Below are 20,288 nucleotides of genomic sequence, written 5' to 3'. Positions count from 1 at the left end.
AGGAAGAGTAGCTGCTGCCTTGACAGGAACTCATGGGGATCCATAATAAACCCCAGGAAGAGTAGCTGCTGCCTTGACAGGAACTAATGGGGATCCATAATAAACCCCAGGAAGAGTAGCTGCTGCCTTGACAGGAACTCATGGGGATCCATAATAAACCCCAGGAAGAGTAGCTGCTGCCTTGACAGGAACTAATGGGGATCCATAATAAACCCCAGGAAGAGTAGCTGCTGCCTTGACAGGATCTAATGGGGATCCATAATAAACCCCAGGAAGAGTAGCTGCTGCCTTGATAGGAACTAATGGGGATCCATAATAAACCCCAGGAAGAGTAGCTGCTGCCTTGACAGGAACTCATGGGGATCCATAATAAACCCCAGGAAGAGTAGCTGCTGCCTTGACAGGAACTAATGGGGATCCATAATAAACCCCAGGAAGAGTAGCTGCTGCCTTGATAGGAACTAATGGGGATCCATAATAAACCCCAGGAAGAGTAGCTGCTGCCTTGACAGGAACTAATGGGGAGCCATAATAAACCCCAGGAAGAGTAGCTGCTGCCTTGACAGGAACTAATGGGGAGCCATAATAAACCCCAGGAAGAGTAGCTGCTGTGTGTGGTCCTGTTCTTATTCTGACTGTGTGGTCCTGTTCTTATTCTCACTCTGTGTGGTCCTGTTCTTATTCTCACTGTGTGTGGTCCTGTTCTTATTCTCACTCTGTGTGGTCCTGTTCTTATTCTCACTCTGTGTGGTCCAGTTCTTATTCTCACTCTGTGTGGTCCTGTTCTTATTCTCACTGTGTGTGGTCCTGTTCTTATTCTCACTCTGTGTGGTCCTGTTCTTATTCTCACTCTGTGTGGTCGTGTTCTTATTCTCTCTGTGTGGTCCTGTTCTTATTCTCACTCTGTGTGGTCCTGTTCTTATTCTCACTGTGTGTGGTCCTGTTCTTATTCTCACTGTGTGTGGTCCTGTTCTTATTCTCACTGTGTGTGGTCCTGTTCTTATTCTCACTCTGTGTGGTCCTGTTCTTATTCTCACTCTGTGTGGTCCAGTTCTTATTCTCACTCTGTGTGGTCCTGTTCTTATTCTCACTGTGTGTGGTCCTGTTCTTATTCTCACTCTGTGTGGTCCTGTTCTTATTCTCACTCTGTGTGGTCGTGTTCTTATTCTCTCTGTGTGGTCCTGTTCTTATTCTCACTCTGTGTGGTCCTGTTCTTATTCTCACTGTGTGTGGTCCTGTTCTTATTCTCACTCTGTGTGGTCCTGTTCTTATTCTCACTCTGTGTGGTCGTGTTCTTATTCTCTCTGTGTGGTCCTGTTCTTATTCTCACTCTGTGTGGTCGTGTCTGATTGCAGGCCAAGCACTTCCGTATCTACACTCACGAGGTGTTGGAGTTGGGTCATAATGTTTCCTTCCTGCTGCTGCTGCCGGCGGCTGACGATGTGTGTACCGCTCCCGGACAGACCAACCCCTACACACCACACTCCGGCTTCCTAAACCTCCCTCTCCAAATGTTTGAGCTGGGTACGTCTACACTGACCACTGCTTTCTGTTAACCACCTCGTCTTGTTGATACATGGATATTCACCCATCTCTCCCTTGTCTATCCCTGTGTATATTTCAAATACCTCTCTCTATCTATCTATCTATCTATCTATCTATCTATCATCTATCTATCTATCTATCTATCTATCTATCTATCTATCTCTCTCTCTCTCTCTCTCTCTCTCTCTCTCTCTCTCTCTGTCAATTCAATTCAATTCAAGGGCTTTATTGGCATGGGAAACATGTGTTAACATTGCCAAAGCAAGTGAGGTAGACAACATACAAAGTGAATATATAAAGTGAAAAACAACAAAAATTAACAGTAAACATTACACATACAACAGTTTCAAAACAGTAAAGACATTACAAATGTCATATTATATATATATACACAATGTACAAATAGTTAAAGGACACAAGATAAAATAAATAAGCATAAATATGGGTTGTATTTACAATGGTGTGTGTTCTTCACTGGTTGCCCTTTTCTCGTGGCAACAGGTCACAAATCTTGCTGCTGTGATGGCACACTGTGGAATTTCACCCAGTAGATATGGGAGTTTTTCAAAATTGGATATGTTTTCGAATTCTTTGTGGATCTGTGTGATCTGGGGGAAATATGTCTCTCTAATATGGTCATACATTGGGCAGGAGGTTAGGAAGTGCAGCTCAGTTTCCACCTCATTTTGTGGGCAGTGAGCACATAGCCTGTCTTCTCTTGAGAGCCATGTCTGCCTACGGCGGCCTTTCTCAATAGCAAGGCTATGCTCACTGAGGGTTAGGGTTAGGGTTACTGTCTCTATCTTGCTTTGTTAGCCTTTGTTCCTCTCTATATGTCTCTCTCTGTGTCTCTGTGTCTTTCTGTCTCTATCTCTCTCTCTCTCTCTCTCTCTCTCTCTCTCTCTCTCTCTCTCTCTCTCTCTCTCTCTCTCTCTCTCTCTCTCTCTCTCTCTCTCTCTCTCTCTCTCTCTCTCTCTCTCTCTCTCTGTGCCTCTCTCTCTGTTAGTTCCGCTTTTGTAGATTCCACAGATTCCTCTCTGTTCCTCCCTATTCCCTAGGGACACTTTAAGTCATTCTGTCTGAGAGCTCCACAGTGCCATGCGTACCACAGTGCCGTGCTGATCTGACCTCTGACCCCCCTACAGTAGTAGTACTGTCTTGTTATACACTGATAATATTCTGATAATATTTATGTATTTTATTAAACCTTTATTTATTCAGGGTCCCATTGAGACCGCTGTCTCTTGCAAATGTGTTTACAAATGCAGCATAAAATACAGAATAAGAATTTAGTAACAAAATCATAGCAATCGCTCCAGTCCACTTCTGCGGAGGAGGAAAAGCCTATATGTCTTGTTATATAGTGTTAACATGACATTCTCACCTTATAGCCAATATGGTACACTATATCTCCTCTAATTTCCTCAATCTGCACAAATCATTGACAATCAACCATTTAATTAAGTGGAACGAAGGGAAATTCCTTGACAGGAGGAAAATGGAAGTTCAGTAAAAATAATTTGAATGATTAAACCCCATGACATTTACCTTGTGATGTGAAAATGATTAAAGTAGTTTCACATGAAAAGTAATTGGCAAATGACAGATGCATCCAGGAATATCCTCTTATTATTCCCAGTTCTCCTCTCTCTCTCTCTCTCTCTCTCTCTCTCTCTCTCTCTCTCTCTCTCTCTCTCTCTCTCTCTCTCTCTCTCTCTCTCTCTCTCTCTCTCTCTCTCTCTCTCTCTCTCTCTCTCTCTCTCTCTCTCTCTCTCTCTCTCTCTCTCTCTCTCTCTCTGTGCCTCTCTCTCTGTTAGTTCCGCTTTTGTAGATTCCACAGATTCCTCTCTGTTCCTCCCTATTCCCTAGGGACACTTTAAGTCATTCTGTCTGAGAGCTCCACAGTGCCATGCGTACCACAGTGCCGTGCTGATCTGACCTCTGACCCCCCTACAGTAGTAGTACTGTCTTGTTATACACTGATAATATTCTGATAATATTTATGTATTTTATTAAACCTTTATTTATTCAGGGTCCCATTGAGACCGCTGTCTCTTGCAAATGTGTTTACAAATGCAGCATAAAATACAGAATAAGAATTTAGTAACAAAATCATAGCAATCGCTACAGTCCATTTCTGCGGAGGAGGAAAAGCCTATATGTCTTGTTATATAGTGTTAACATGACATTCTGATATAAATATAAATTCAACATGCAACAATTTCAATGCTTTTACTGAGTTACAGTTGATATAAGTAAATCAATCAATTGAAATATTAGGCCCTTATCTATAGATTTCACATAGTCACATAGACTAGTCAGGGGCGCAGCCATGGGTGGACCTAGGCCCACCCACTGGGGATCCAGGCCCACCCACTGGGGATCCACGCCCACCCACTGGGGATCCAGGCCCACCCACTGGGGATCCAGGCCCACCCACTGGGGATCCAGGCCCACCCACTGGGGATCCAGGCCCACCCACTGGGGATCCAGGCCCACCCACTGGGGTGCCAGGCCCACCCACTGGGGATCCAGGCCCACCCACTGGGGATCCAGGCCCACCCACTGGGGATCCAGGCCCACCCACTGGGGTGCCAGGCCCAGCCACAGGGGATCCAGGCCCAGCCACTGAGGATCCAGGCCCAGCCACTGGGGATCCAGGCCCAGCCACTGGGGAGCCAGGCCCAGCCACTGGGGAGCCAGGCCCAGCCACTGGGGAGCCAGGCCCAGCCACTGGGGATCCAGGCCCAGCCACTGGGGAGCCAGGCCCAGCCACTCAGAATGAGTTTCTCTCCACAAAAGGGCTTTATTACAGACAGAAATACTCCTCAGGTTCATCAGCTGTCCGGGTGGCTGGTCGCAGACATTCCTGCAGGTGAAGAAGAAGGATGTGGAGGTCCTGGGCGGCCGTGGTTACATGTGGTCTGCGGTTGTGAGGCCGGGTTTGACGTACTGCCAAATTCTCCAAAATTACATTGGAGGAGACTTATGGTAGAGAAATGAATATCCAATTCTCTGGCAACAGCTCTGGTGGACATTCCTGCAGTCAGCATGTCAATTGCACACTCCCTAACATCTGTGGCATTGTGTGACAAAACTGCACAATTTAGAGTGGCCTTTTACTGGCCCTGTGTAATGATCATGCTGTTTAATCAGCTTCTTGATATGCTACACCTGTCAGGTGGATGGATTATCTTGGCAAAGGAGAAATGCTCACTAACAGGGATGTAAACAAATCAGTGTATAAACATTTTACAGAAATAAGCTTTTTGTACATATGCAACATTTCTGGGATCGAGGCAGTGTTCCCCAGGCGCCGAAGACGTGGATGTTGATTATGGCAGCTCCCCGTACCTCTCTGATTCAGAGGTGTTGGGTTAAATGCGGAAGACACATTTCAGTTGAATGCATTCAGTTGTACAACTGACTAGGTATCCCCCTTTCCTTTCTGTTGTACAACTGACTAGGTATCCCCCTTTCTGTTGTATAACTGACTAGGTATCCCCCTTTCTGTTGTACAACTGACTAGGTATCCCCCTTTCTATTGTACAACTGACTAGGTATCCCCCTTTCTATTGTACAACTGACTAGGTATCCCCCTTTCTGTTGTATAACTGACTAGGTATCCCCCTTTCTGTTAAACAACTGACTAGGTATCCCCCTTTCCTTTCTGTTGTACAACTGACTAGGTATCCCCCTTTCTGTTGTACAACTGACTAGGTATCCCCCTTTCTGTTGTACAACTGACTAGGTATCCCCCTTTCTATTGTACAACTGACTAGGTATCCCCCTTTCTATTGTACAACTGACTAGGTATCCCCCTTTCTGTTGTATAACTGACTAGGTATCCCCCTTTCTGTTAAACAACTGACTAGGTATCCCCCTTTCCTTTCTGTTGTACAACTGACTAAGTATCCCCCTTTCTGTTGTACAACTGACTAGGTGTCCCCCTTTCTGTTGTACAACTGACTAGGTATCCCCCTTTCTGTTGTACAACTGACTAGGTATCCCCCTTTCTGTTGTACAACTGACTAGGTGTCCCCTTTCCTTTCTGTTGTACAACTGACTAGGTATCCCCCTTTCTGTTGTACAACTGACTAGGTATCCCCCTTTCCTTTCTGTTGTACAACTGACTAGGTATCCCCCTTTCTGTTGTACAACAGACTAGGTATCCCCCTTTCTGTTGTACAACTGACTAGGTATCCCCCTTTCTGTTGTACAACTGACTAGGTATCCCCCTTTCTGTTGTACAACTGACTAGGTATCCCCCTTTCCTTTCTGTTGTACAACTGACTAGGTATCCCCCTTTCTGTTGTACAACTGACTAGGTATCCCCCTTTCTGTTGTACAACTGACTAGGAATCCCCCTTTCCCTTTGATTTCAGCTCAGTTTATAGTTTATAGTATTAGTTTTAGTTCAGTGTATATTCCTATGTATTTATTTCTCTCTCCAGCCCATTTCAGTGCGTACAAGGAGAAGTGCATGAGTCTGTACTGTCGCATGTCGTCTGTCTTGGACCTGGATGCACTTATTACCCAGCAGGCCCTGCGAGAGGCCATCACGGACACAGAGGTCACCACGGCCAAACAGAGACACCAACATATACTGGACTATACACAGGTAGGGAGATGTGTGTTAATATGTATTACAGGTATAGTTTATCTCAACCTGGTCTCAGAGCATTTCATATTATTCTGTACTCCATTTAATATGATATGTTTCATTTGTGGTTGTCCGTCATCCATTTCCTATCAAAACGTACAATATGTTACGAATATTGCAAAATGTATTTATTTTATTTATTTATTTTTATCTAACCTTTATTTAACTAGGCAGGTCAGTTAAAGACCAAATTCTTATTTTCAATGACAGCCTAGGAACAGTGGGGTTAACTCGCCTTGTTCAGGGGCAGAACCTTGTCAGTTAGCTTGCTAACGTTAGCTAGGCTAGGAGTTAGGGTTAGGTAAAGGGTTAGGGTTAGGTAAAGGGTTAAGGTTAAGGTTAGGTAAAGGGTTAAGGTTAGGTAAAGGGTTAAGGTTAGCTGAATGGTTAGCTGAAAGGGTTAAGGTTAGGGTTAGTTAACGGGTTAAGGTTAGGTGAAGGGTTAAGGTTAGGTGAAGGGTTAAGGTTAGGTGAAGGGTTAAGGTTAGGTAAAGGGTTAAGGTTAGGTGAATGGTTAAGGTTAGCTGAAAGGGTTAAGATTAAGGTTAGGTAAAGGGTTAAGGTTAGGTGAATGGTTAAGGTTAGCTGAAAGGGTTAAGGTTAGGTAAAGGGTTAAGGTTAGGTAAAGGGTTAAGGTTAGGTAAAGGGTTAAGGTTAGCTGAAAGGGTTAAGGTTAGGTAAAGGGTTAAGGTTAGGTAAAGGGTTAAGGTTAGGTGAATGGTTAAGGTTAGCTGAAAGGGTTAAGATTAAGGTTAGGTAAAGGGTTAAGGTTAGGTAAAGGGTTAAGGTTAGCTGAAAGGGTTAAGGTTAGGTAAAGGGTTAAGGTTAGGTAAAGGGTTAAGGTTAGGTAAAGGGTTAAGGTTAGGTAAAGGGTTAAGGTTAGGTAAAGGGTTAAGGTTAGGTAAAGGGTTAAGGTTAGCTGAAAGGGTTAAGATTAAGGTTAGGTAAAGGGTTAAGGTTAGGTAAAGGGTTAAGGTTAGGTGAATGGTTAAGGTTAGCTGAAAGGGTTAAGATTAAGGTTAGGTAAAGGGTTAAGGTTAGGTAAAGGGTTAAGGTTAGCTGAAAGGGTTAAGGTTAGGTAAAGGGTTAAGGTTAGGTAAAGGGTTAAGGTTAGGTAAAGGGTTAAGGTTAGGTAAAGGGTTAAGGTTAGGTAAAGGGTTAAGGTTAGGTAAAGGGTTAAGGTTAGGTAAAGGGTTAAGGTTAGGTAAAGGGTTAGGTTAGCTGAAAGGGTTAAGATTAAGGTTAGGTAAAGGGTTAAGGTTAGGTAAAGGGTTAAGGTTAGGTAAAGGGTTAAGGTTAGGTAAAGGGTTAAGGTTAGCTGAAAGGGTTAAGATTAAGGTTAGGTAAAGGGTTAAGGTTAGGTAAAGGGTTAAGGTTAGCTGAAAGGGTTAAGATTAAGGTTAGGTAAAGGGTTAAGGTTAGGTAAAGGGTTAAGGTTAGGTAAAGGGTTAAGGTTAGGTAAAGGGTTTGCTAACAAGCTAAGTAGTTGCAAAGTAACTAAAAAGTAGTAAGTCGTTTTTTCTGTTCACGCCACGGTCAGTGTGAACCGAAGTGACTTGACACAGCAAAATGTAGCGACAAACTAAACACAGTAAAATGGTTCCGTTCTGCCTTGAAGCGTCCTCGTTCTCAAAAGGGGAGTTAAAAGTTCATCAACTGTCAAAGCAGAATTACTTTCCCCATTGTTCCTCAACTGCAGTGTATGATATACCAATGTATAACTCTGATTCTCTACTTTATCCAATGTCAAAATCACCATTTCAAATGTTGCTTCCTAAGACTGAAGCGAGGCGGTCGGTCACAAATTGGCCGTGATGAGATTCAAACTTGCCACCTTTTTGGGTTCCCAGACGTTATACACCAACCCGTCCAACGCCACCATTTTTAAGTGTGACGGATTTTTCATTTCCTTGTGCGGCAGGGTAGCCTAGTGGACTAGTAACCGAAAGGTTGCAAGTTCAAGTCCCCGAGCTGACAAGGTACAAATCTGTCATTCTGCCCCTGAACAGGCAGTTTGCCCACTGTTCCTAGGCTGTCATTGAAATTAAGAATTTTTTCTTAACTGACCTGCCTAGTTAGATAAAGGTAAAAAACTGTTTTACTATGTTTCGTCTATGAGACCACTTGTCTTAGGGAGGCTTGTAGTATATGTAAACTGGGTGAGGGCACACTGGAAAACAGACAGTTGTATGTGACGATATATTTCAGATGGAAGCTGTATCTAACTTGTTTAAGGCATTTGCTTCATAAAGCCACTTTACTGTTGCTTTCAAGTCTGCCACTTTATGAGACACTCTATTAAATCATTATGCTGTGAAATATATATATTTATTTTTACTATTTCTAATACAAAGCACATGAGTCATATTTGTCACATTCATCAAGAGAAAATTGTTACAAAGCGTATTTTTCACATCGTTTATGTCCATTTTTCAGTAAATATATTTATCTCGCTCCAAAACAACTGTTCCAATAATCCAATTGGAGTCATTTAATTGATGTAATAAAGTCTAACTAGCTAAGAGTACTAGCTGTTAAATAGCTTGTTTGTCTAACATTAAGGAACTCCATAACTGCCCAGCCTTCTCTCTCGTGTCAGAAAGTTGAAAGCATGAAAGTAAACCCATCTGGTGTTTTCTCTGTGAAGAACCAATCCAGCTTTTGGTAGTAGTGACCAACCACAAAACCACAAGTGTATTTCTGTGATCTGAGAGTGTGTGTGTGTGTGTGTGTGTGTGTGTGTGTGTGTGTGTGTGTGTGTGTGTGTGTGTGTGTGTGTGTGTGTGTGTGTGTGTGTGTGTGGCTGAACTGGGTTAGTGCAGAAAAGGTTACGTTACTCCATCTCATTGTACAGTTTGTTTAGACCATTTGACGATAGGGTATAATATTCCCTTACTGTGGTATTGTGTTGAAGACCGGGTCAGAACTCTAAACATATTAGTATTGTGTTGAAGACCGGGTCTCTAAACATGTTAGTATTGTGTTGAAGACCGGGTCTCTAAACATGTTAGTATTGTGTTGAAGACTGGATCAGAACTCTAAACATGTTAGTATTGTGTTGAAGACTGGGTCTCTAAACATGTTAGTATTGTGTTGAAGACTGGATCAGAACTCTAAACATGTTAGTATTGTGTTGAAGACTGGGTCTCTAAACATGTTAGTATTGTGTTGAAGACTGGATCAGAACTCTAAACATGTTAGTATTGTGTTGAAGACTGGGTCTCTAAACATGTTAGTATTGTGTTGAAGACTGGGTCTCTAAACATGTTAGTATTGTGTTGAAGACTGGGTCTCTAAACATGTTAGTATTGTGTTGAAGACTGGGTCTCTAAACATGTTAGTATTGTGTTGAAGACCGGGTCTCTAAACATGTTAGTATTGTGTTGAAGACTGGGTCTCTAAACATGTTAGTATTGTGTTGAAGACTGGGTCTCTAAACATGTTAGTATTGTGTTGAAGACCGGGTCTCTAAACATGTTAGTATTGTGTTGAAGACTGGGTCTCTAAACATGTTAGTATTGTGTTGAAGACCGGGTCTCTAAACATGTTAGTATTGTGTTGAAGACTGGGTCTCTAAACATGTTAGTATTGTGTTGAAGACTGGATCAGAACTCTAAACATGTTAGTATTGTGTTGAAGACCGCGTCTCTAAACATGTTAGTATTGTGTTGAAGACCGGGTCTCTAAACATGTTAGTATTGTGTTGAAGACCGGGTCAGAACTCCAAACATGTTAGTATTGTGTTGAAGACTGGGTCTCTAAACATGTTAGTATTGTGTTGAAGACCGGGTCAGAACTCTAAACATGTTAGTATTGTGTTGAAGACTGGGTCAGTACTCTAAACATGTTAGTATTGTGTTGAAGACTGGATCAGAACTCTAAACATGTTAGTATTGTGTTGAAGACCGGGTCAGTACTCTAAACATGTTAGTATTGTGTTGAAGACTGGATCAGAACTCTAAACATGTTAGTATTGTGTTGAAGACCGGGTCTCTAAACATGTTAGTATTGTGTTGAAGACCGGGTCTCTAAACATGTTAGTATTGTGTTGAAGACCGGGTCTCTAAACATGTTAGTATTGTGTTGAAGACTGGGTCTCTAAACATGTTAGTATTGTGTTGAAGACCGGGTCTCTAAACATGTTAGTATTGTGTTGAAGACCGGGTCTCTAAACATGTTAGTATTGTGTTGAAGACCGGGTCAGTACTCTAAACATGTTAGTGTTGTGTTGAAGACCGGGTCAGTACTCTAAACATGTTAGTATTGTGTTGAAGACCGGGTCTCTAAACATGTTAGTATTGTGTTGAAGCCCGGGTCTCTAAACATGTTAGTATTGTGTTGAAGACCGGGTCTCTAAACATGTTAGTATTGTGTTGAAGACCGGGTCAGTACTCTAAACATGTTAGTATTGTGTTGAAGACCGGGTCAGAACTCTAAACATGTTAGTATTGTGTTGAAGACCGGGTCTCTAAACATGTTAGTATTGTGTTGAAGACCGGGTCTCTAAACATGTTAGTATTGTGTTGAAGACCGGGTCTCTAAACATGTTAGTATTGTGTTGAAGACCGGGTCAGAACTCTAAACATGTTAGTATTGTGTTGAAGACCGGGTCAGAACTCTAAACATGTTAGTATTGTGTTGAAGACCGGTTCTCTAAACATGTTAGTATTGTGTTGAAGACCGGGTCTCTAAACATGTTAGTATTGTGTTGAAGACCGGGTCTCTAAACATGTTAGTATTGTGTTGAAGACCGGGTCTCTAAACATGTTAGTATTGTGTTGAAGACCGGGTCTCTAAACATGTTAGTATTGTGTTGAAGACTGGGTCAGAACTCTAAACATGTTAGTATTGTGTTGAAGACCGGGTCTCTAAACATGTTAGTATTGTGTTGAAGACTGGGTCTCTAAACATGTTAGTATTGTGTTGAAGACCGGGTCTCTAAACATGTTAGTATTGTGTTGAAGACTGGGTTAGAACTCTAAACATGTTAGTATTGTGTTGAAGACTGGGTCAGAACTCTAAACATGTTAGTATTGTGTTGAAGACCGGGTCTCTAAACATGTTAGTATTGTGTTGAAGACCGGGTCAGAACTCTAAACATGTTAGTATTGTGTTGATGTGCATCTTGTTCAATCACTGGATTTGCATCACCCCCAACTTTACTGACTAAATCAGCCCTGGTCAAAACTAGTGCACTTTATAGGGAATAGTGTGTCATTTGGGACGTTTTCCTCATCCTCACCTTATAGCCAATATGGTACACTATATCTCCTCTAATTTCCTCAATCTGCACAAATCATTGACAATCAACCATTTAATTAAGTGGAACGAAGGGAAATTCCTTGACAGGAGGAAAATGGAAGTTCAGTAAAAATAATTTGAATGATTAAACCCCATGACATTTACCTTGTGATGTGAAAATGATTAAAGCAGTTTCACATGAAAAGTAATTGGCAAATGACAGATGCATCCAGGAATATCCTCTTATTATTCCCAGTTCTCTCTCTCTCTCTCTCTCTCTCTCTCTCTTAAGCTAAACTGTACAACCTCTCAGCATCAGTAACCTGCTATAAACCTTAAGCTACTGTACCATACTGTACAACCTCTCAGCATCATTAACCTGCTATAAACCTTAAGCTACTGTACTACCTCTCAGCATCAGTAACCTGCTATAAACCTTAAGCTACTGTACCATACTGTACAACCTCTCAGCATCAGTAACCTGCTATAAACCTTAAGCTACTGTACCATACTGTACAACCTCTCAGCATCAGTAACCTGCTATAAACCTTAAGCTACTGTACAACCTCTCAGCATCAGTAACCTGCTATAAACCTTAAGCTACTGTACCATACTGTACAACCTCTCAGCATCATTAACCTGCTATAAACCTTAAGCTACTGTACAACCTCTCAGCATCAGTAACCTGCTATAAACCTTAAGCTACTGTACCATACTGTACAACCTCTCAGCATCATTAACCTGCTATAAACCTTAAGCTACTGTACCATACTGTACAACCTCTCAGCATCATTAACCTGCTATAAACCTTAAGCTACTGTACAACCTCTCAGCATCAGTAACCTGCTATAAACCTTAAGCTCCTGTACCATACTGTACAACCTCTCAGCATCAGTGACCTGCTATAAACCTTAAGCTACTGTACCATACTGTACAACCTCTCAGCATCAGTAACCTGCTATAAACCTTAAGCTACTGTACAACCTCTCAGCATCAGTAACCTGCTATAAACCTTAAGCTACTGTACAACCTCTCAGCATCAGTAACCTGCTATAAACCTTAAGCTACTGTACAACCTCTCAGCATCAGTAACCTGCTATAAACCTTAAGCTACTGTACCATACTGTACAACCTCTCAGCATCAGTAACCTGCTATAAACCTTAAGCTACTGTACAACCTCTCAGCATCAGTAACCTTCTATAAACCTTAAGCTACTGTACAACCTCTCAGCATCAGTAGCCAATGGGCTGCTAGTGTCACATGATGTTCATGGTTGTCTACCAATATCTTTGCATCTATTCAATGCTTCAAATTCACTTGAAGCTTTGTAATAATCTGTGCCAGTGCCACAGTTTGTGTCGGACTGAGTAAGGCAAAACACTTCCATGTGATGTCATTTTTGATTCTCTATGGACACTCTCTCTCCCCCTCCAGACACTCTCTCTCCCTCCAGACACTCTCTCTCCCTCCAGACACTCTCTCTCCCCCTCCAGACACTCTCCCCCTCCAGACACTCTCTCTCCCTCCAGACACTCTCTCCCCATCCAGACACTCTCTCCCCCTCCAGACACTCTCTCTCCCCCTCCAGACACTCTCTCTCCCCCTCCAGACACTCTCTCTCCCTCCAGACACACTCTCTCCCCCTCCAGACACTATCTCTCCCCCTCCAGACACTCTCTCTCCCTCCAGACACTCTCTCTCCCTCCAGACACTCTCTCTCCCTCCAGACACTCTCTCTCCCCCTCCAGACACTATCTCTCCCCCTCCAGACACTCTCTCTCCCTCCAGACACTCTCTCTCCCCATCCAGACACTCTCTCTCCCCCTCCAGACACTCTCTCTCCCCCTCCAGACACTCTCTCTCCCTCCAGACACTCTCTCTCCCTCCAGACACTATCTCTCCCCCTCCAGACACTCTCTCTCCCCTCCAGACACTCTCTCTCCCCATCCAGACACTCTCTCTCACCCTCCAGACACTCTCTCTCCCCCTCCAGACACTCTCTCTCCCCATCCAGACACTCTCTCTCCCCCTCCAGACACTCTCTCTCCCCCTCCAGACACTCTCTCTCCCCTGCAGACACTCTCTCTCCCCCTCCAGACACTCTCTCTCCCCCTCCAGACACTCTCTCTCCCACTCTACTCTCTCCCCTTCCAGACACTCTCTCCCCCTGCAGACACTCTCTCCCCCTCCAGACACTCTCTCCCCCTCCAGACACTCTATCTCCCCCTCCAGACACTCTCTCTCCCCTCCAGACACTCTCTCTCCCCATCCAGACACTCTCTCTCCCCTTCCAGACACTCTGTCTCCCCCTCCAGACACTCTCTCTCCCCCTGCAGACACTCTCTCTCCCCCTCCAGACACTCTCTCTCCCCCTCCAGACACTCTCTCTCCCCCTCCAGACACTCTCTCTCCCTCCAGACACTCTCTCTCCCCCTCCAGACACTATCTCTCTCCCCCTCCAGACACTATCTCTCCCCCTCCAGACACTCTCTCTCCCCATCCAGACACTCTCTCTCCCCCTACAGACACTCTCTCTCCCACTCCACTCTCTCCCCTCCAGACACTCTCTCTCCCCCTCTAGACACTCTCTCTCCCCCTCCAGAGACACTCCCTCTCCCCCTCCAGACACTCTCTCCCCCTCCAGACACTCTCTCTCCCCCTCCAGACACTCTCTCTCCCCCTCCAGACACTCTTTCTCCCCCTCCAGACACACTCCTACAACATTTCTATGTTTTGTAACTGTTATACACAACGACTATGTGACTCTCTGTGTCTCTCTCCTCCCAGCAGCTGGATGAGAATCTTTATATTAGAACTCTATTATGTTGATCATGAGTGGGCTTTGTTCTCTATTGCAGCAGCTGAATGAGAATCTTTACAACTATGATAATCAACTATAACTAACTATAATAACTACAATAATCAACTATAACTAACTATAATAACTATGATAATCAACTATAACCAACTATAATAACTATGATAATCAAACATAACTAACTATAATAACTATGATAATCAACTATAACTAACTATAATAACTATGATAATCAACTATAACTAACTATAATAACTATGATAATCAACCATAACTAACTATAATAACTATGATAATCAACAATAACAAACTATAATAACTATGATAATCAACTATAATAACTATGATAATCAACTATAACTAACTATAATAACTACGATAATCAACCATAACTAACTATAATAACTATGATAATCAACGATAACTAACTATAATAACTATGATAATCAACTATAATAACTATGATAATCAACTATAACTAACTATAATAACTACGATAATCAACCATAACTAACTATAATAACTATGATAATCAACTATAACCAACTATAATAACTATGATAATCAATTATAACTAACTATAATAACTATGATAATCAACTATAACTATAATAACTATGATAATCATATTTAACTAACTATAATAACTATGATAATCAACTATAACTAACTATAATAACTATGATAATCAACAAACTATAATAACTATGATAATCAACTATAACTAACTATAATAGCTATGATAATCATGTATAACTAACTATAATAACTATGATAATCAACTATAACTAACTATAATAACTATGATAATCAACTATAACTAACTATAATAACTATGATAATCAACTATAACTAACTATAATAACTATGATAATCAACTATAACTAACTATAATAACTATGATAATCAACTATAACTAACTATAATAACTATGATAATCAACTATAACTAACTATAATAACTATGATAATCAACTATAATAACTATGATAATCAACTATAACTAACTATAATAACTATGATAATCAACTATAACTAACTATAATAACTATGATAATCAACTATAACTAACTATAATAACTATGATAATCAACTATAACTAACTATAATAACTATGATAATCAACTATAACTAACTATAATAACTATGATAATCAACTATAACTAACTATAATAACTATGATAATCAACTATAACTAACTATAATAACTATGATAATCAACTATAACTAACTATAATAACTATGATAATCAACTATAACTAACTATAATAACTATGATAATCAACTATAACTAACTATAATAACTATGATAATCAACTATAACTAACTATGATAATCAACTATAACTAACTATAATAACTATGATAATCAACTATAACTAACTATAATAACTATGATAATCAACTATAACTAACTATAATAACTATGATAATCAACCATAACTAACTATGATAATCAACTATAACTAACTATAATAACTCTGATAATCAACTATAACTAACTATAATAGCTATGATAATCGAGTATAACTAACTATAATAACTATGATAATCAACTATAATAACTATGATAATAAACTATAATAGCTATGATAATCAACTATAACTAACTATAATAACTATGATAATCATGTATAACTAACTATAATAACTATGATAATCAACTATAACTAACTATAATAACTATGATAATCAACTATAACTAACTATAATAACTATGATAATCAACTATAACTAACTATAATAACTATGATAATCAACTATAACTAACTATAATAGCTATGATAATCAACTATAACTAACTATAATAACTATGATAATCAACTATAATAACTATGATAATCAACTATAACTAACTATAATAACTATGATAATCAACTATAACTAACTATAATAGCTATGATAATCAACTATAACTAACTATAATAACTATGATAATCAACTATAACTAACTATAATAACAATGATAATCAACTATAACTAATTATAATAGCTATGATAATCAACTATAACTAACTATAATAACTATGATAATCAACTATAACTAACTATAATAACGATGATAATCAACTATAAATAACTATAATAACTATGATAATCAACTATGATATAACTATAACTAACTATAATAACTATGATAATCAACTATAATAACTATAATAATCAACTATAACTAACTATAATAACTATGATAATCAACTATAACTAACTACAATAACTATGATAATCAACTATAACTAACTATAATAACTATGATAATCAACTGTAACTAACTATAATAACGATGATAATCTACTATAACTAACTATAATAACTATGATAATAAACTATAACTAACTATATAATCAACTATAACTAACTATAATAACTATGATAATCAACTATAACTAACTATAATAACTACGATAATCAACTATAACTAACTATAATAACTGTTGATGATAATCTACTATAACTAACTATAATAACTATGATAATAAACTATAACTAACTATGATAATCAACTATAACTAACTATAATAACTATGATAATCAGACAGGTATAATAGACTATAACTAACTATAATAACTATGCTCTGACTTTTAATAATCAACTATATAATAACTATAATAACTATGATAATCAACCATAACCAACTATAATAACTAAGATAAGGCAGCCCCAACTATAATAACTAAGATAATCAACTATAATAACTATGATAATAAACTATAATAACTATAACAAATAATCAACTATAATAACTATGATAATCAACTATAATAACTATGATAATCAACTATAACTAACTATGATAACTATGATAATCAAATATAATAACTATGATAATCAACTATAATAACTATGATAATCAACTATAATAACTATGATAATCTATATAATAACTATATAATCAACTATAATAACTATGATAATCAACTATAACTAACTATAATAACTATGATAATCAACTATAATAACTATGATAATCAACTATAACTAACTATAATAACTATGATAATCAACTATAACTAACTATAATAACTATGATAATCAACTATAACTAACTATAATAACTATGATAATAAACTATAACTAACTATAATAACGATGATTATCAACTATAACTAACTATAATAACTATGATAATCATATATAACTAACTATAATAACGATGTTAATCAACTAACTATAATAACGATGATAATCAACTATCTATAATAACGATGATGCTTTATAACCGTGTTATGTGTATAATGATGTTTTGTTCTCTGCAGCAGCTGGATGAGATGTGGCAGGAGCTGCGTTGGATCACTGATGCCCTGCAGTATGCCCGCTACAAGCATCCCAGTGGCGGTGTGCCCATCACCAGCCTGGTCAATGCCAGCAAGCCTGAGTCAGACCAGGGGGCACAGAAGAGTGACTCAGCATCCTCTACCATGGACTACCTACCCACACCATCACCCTCACCTGAGCTACGACCCAGGAAGGCTGCTAGTGGTGAGGAGAATGACACACACGCAAGCACGCACGCGCACACACACACACACACACACACACACACACACACACACACACACACACACACACACACACACACACACACACACACACACACACACACACACACCATCTTGGCTGTCCTTCGAAGATGATGATGATGAAGATGCTCCTCTTGTGGATGGGGGGTAGGGAGGGGTGTGTTAGCACTTCAAGACACACACACTCACATCTCTACATACGGTGCATACAACAACAACAACAACAACAACAACAACAACAACAAATCACCCTCACTCTCCACATACTGGAAATATGTCAGGGATGGCCTTTATCTTCATGCTAAACACATACCCCCACTCTAGAATCATAGTTTGTTCTGTGTCTGTGTGCAACACTGTCTTGTGCATGAACTGTATGTGTCCACTGGGCACACACTGGTTGAATCAATGTTGTTTCCATGTCATTTCAATTAAATTTACATTGAACTAACGTGGAATAGACATTGAATTGACCTCTGTGCCCAATGGGTTGTTTCTGACCCGTCTGTCTGTCTGTCTGTTTCCTCCCTCAGACTCCCAACTGGGGTCAGATGAGGACGGTTGTTCAGAGGTGTTCCTGCCAACAGACAGCGACTATGACTCCAGCGAGGCCTTGTCCCCCCGTGAGCTGGACCTGCTCTACTCTTCCCAACAGGACCTCTCCCAGCAGGCTGTGCACGCCCTGGGAGGCAGCGCTCCCGACGTACTGCAGATACACGAACTAAGGTACAATAACGACTTTTAACCTCTGACCCTGACGTACTGCAGATACACAAACTAAGGTACAATAACGACCTCTAACCCTGACGTACTGCAGATACACAAACTAAGGTATGAGAACAACCTTGTAAGAATATTTTAAGATAATACACAACGCAGAGGACTAGAGGTAAATAGGGAATTAACGATCAATGGAAATAGTTGTTTTTCAGTTCAACATCTGGTTCAAATCTGTGTAGGGGTTTCAGTCCTACGTGGCAAGATCTCGTTGGTCTGAATCGTCTATACATTGAGCCTGAAACAGGAAACTTGTTATTTGACCATTGGCCCAATTTTACTGCAATGAATTCTAATTGGTCAACCACAGACTACGGTTGGGGGTTATAAATTACATCCTGTCACTTTGTTCTGTGGAGAATCATTTAGGACCTGGAAGAAGGAACATTGACCATCTACTTCCCAGCGTAACATCTATGATTTGTTATTTTTGAATAAACCTATTTGTCTCCCCCTGATTTGCTTTGGGGTCTGTGTTATTCAAGAATAACATCAGCTGCTAACAACCTCTAACCCTTACCCTGACATACTGCAGATACACAAGCTCAGGAAGACAATGACCTCTAACCCCTGACCCTGAAATACTGCAGATACACAAGCTCAGATGTGTGCCTGTCCCCCACTCTCTTTTCCTCTATAATCTAATGTGTTGTCTTTTTGACAGAGCCTTGAATATAACCTAATGGATCTTTTTTTTTCCTTTCCAGGTACAGCATCTGCCATCCCAAAGACCTCCCTCTCTCCCCCGCCTTCCCCCTCTCCCCAGGCCCACTCCTCTCCCCTGCCTTCCCCCTATCCTCAGCCCCACCCTTCTCCCCTGCCCTCATTCTCCCCAAGACCACCCTTTCTTGCACCAAAATCCTGGAGGGTCTCTCCCTCTCCAAGACAACCCAGGACCAGCACTCCTCCACCCCCCTGTGGCCCCTAGCCAACCCCCCAACCAAGCGGAAGCTGCTGTCCAGAAGCCACAGAGCCTCTGGGCCCCAGCACTGGTTGAAGAGCCACAGCGACAGCCACACTGGGTCCCTGTCTGAGGGGGTCTATACCAGGCAGAAGGACCCAGACCTGCCCCTGGATCTCCTATCCCCTCAGGGGGAGACATACGTTAGTCATGCTTCCTGTGTCCTGGAGGGCAGTGGGGTGGGGCAGAGGGAGCCCAGGCCCCATGTCAGGAGGATCTTTGTGGAACCGTGTAAGGAAACATCGCTTGAGAACAGGGGCTGGGGAGCGGAGGAGAGAGGGATGGAGGGACGGGGGGAGAGAGGGGCAGGGGTGATGGTGGTTGTCACAGAGGAGGGGTCAGGAGAGGAGGCATCTGAAGGAACAACAGCCAAGGATGTGGACTCAGACAACCAAACGAACACACAGGTGTCAGAGATCCTCAGCAGCACGCTCTAGGATTGGATGATAATCAGTAACACGCTCTAGGATTGGATGATAATCAGTAACACGCTCTAGGGATTGGATGATAATCAGTAACACGCTCTAGGGATTGGATGATAATCAGTAACACGCTCTAGGATTGGATGATAATCAGTAACACGCTCTAGGATTGGATGATAATCAGTAACACGCTCTAGGATTGGATGATAATCAGTAACACGCTCTAGGATTGGATGATAATCAGTAACACGCTCTAGGGATTGGATGATAATCAGTAACACGCTCTAGGGATTGGATGATAATCAGTAACACGCTCTAGGATTGGATGATAATCAGTAAC

General features: G+C 40.7%; 1 protein-coding gene across 1 annotated transcript in view; it reads left to right on the top strand.

Moving 5' to 3' along the window:
* The window catches only part of LOC127911381 (ankyrin repeat and fibronectin type-III domain-containing protein 1-like), a 176,013-nt gene extending 156,030 nt beyond the window's left edge, over nt 1-19,983 (top strand). Inside the window, exons 15-21 of the mRNA XM_052477748.1 lie at nt 1,356-1,524; nt 6,000-6,166; nt 17,525-17,747; nt 18,322-18,514; nt 18,748-18,779; nt 19,332-19,757; nt 19,934-19,983. Of these exons, the coding sequence (XP_052333708.1) occupies nt 1,356-1,524; nt 6,000-6,166; nt 17,525-17,747; nt 18,322-18,514; nt 18,748-18,779; nt 19,332-19,757; nt 19,934-19,983 (1,260 nt within the window). The remainder of the gene's footprint in view (nt 1-1,355; nt 1,525-5,999; nt 6,167-17,524; nt 17,748-18,321; nt 18,515-18,747; nt 18,780-19,331; nt 19,758-19,933) is intronic.
* The last annotated feature ends 305 nt before the right edge of the window (nt 19,984-20,288 follow it).

The sequence above is a fragment of the Oncorhynchus keta genome, chromosome 24 (genome assembly GCF_023373465.1).
Source record: "Oncorhynchus keta strain PuntledgeMale-10-30-2019 chromosome 24, Oket_V2, whole genome shotgun sequence".
Classification (NCBI taxonomy): Eukaryota; Metazoa; Chordata; class Actinopteri; order Salmoniformes; family Salmonidae; genus Oncorhynchus; species Oncorhynchus keta.
The sequence above is the reverse complement of the archived record's forward strand: the minus strand, read 5'-3'. Positions and strand labels throughout refer to the sequence as shown.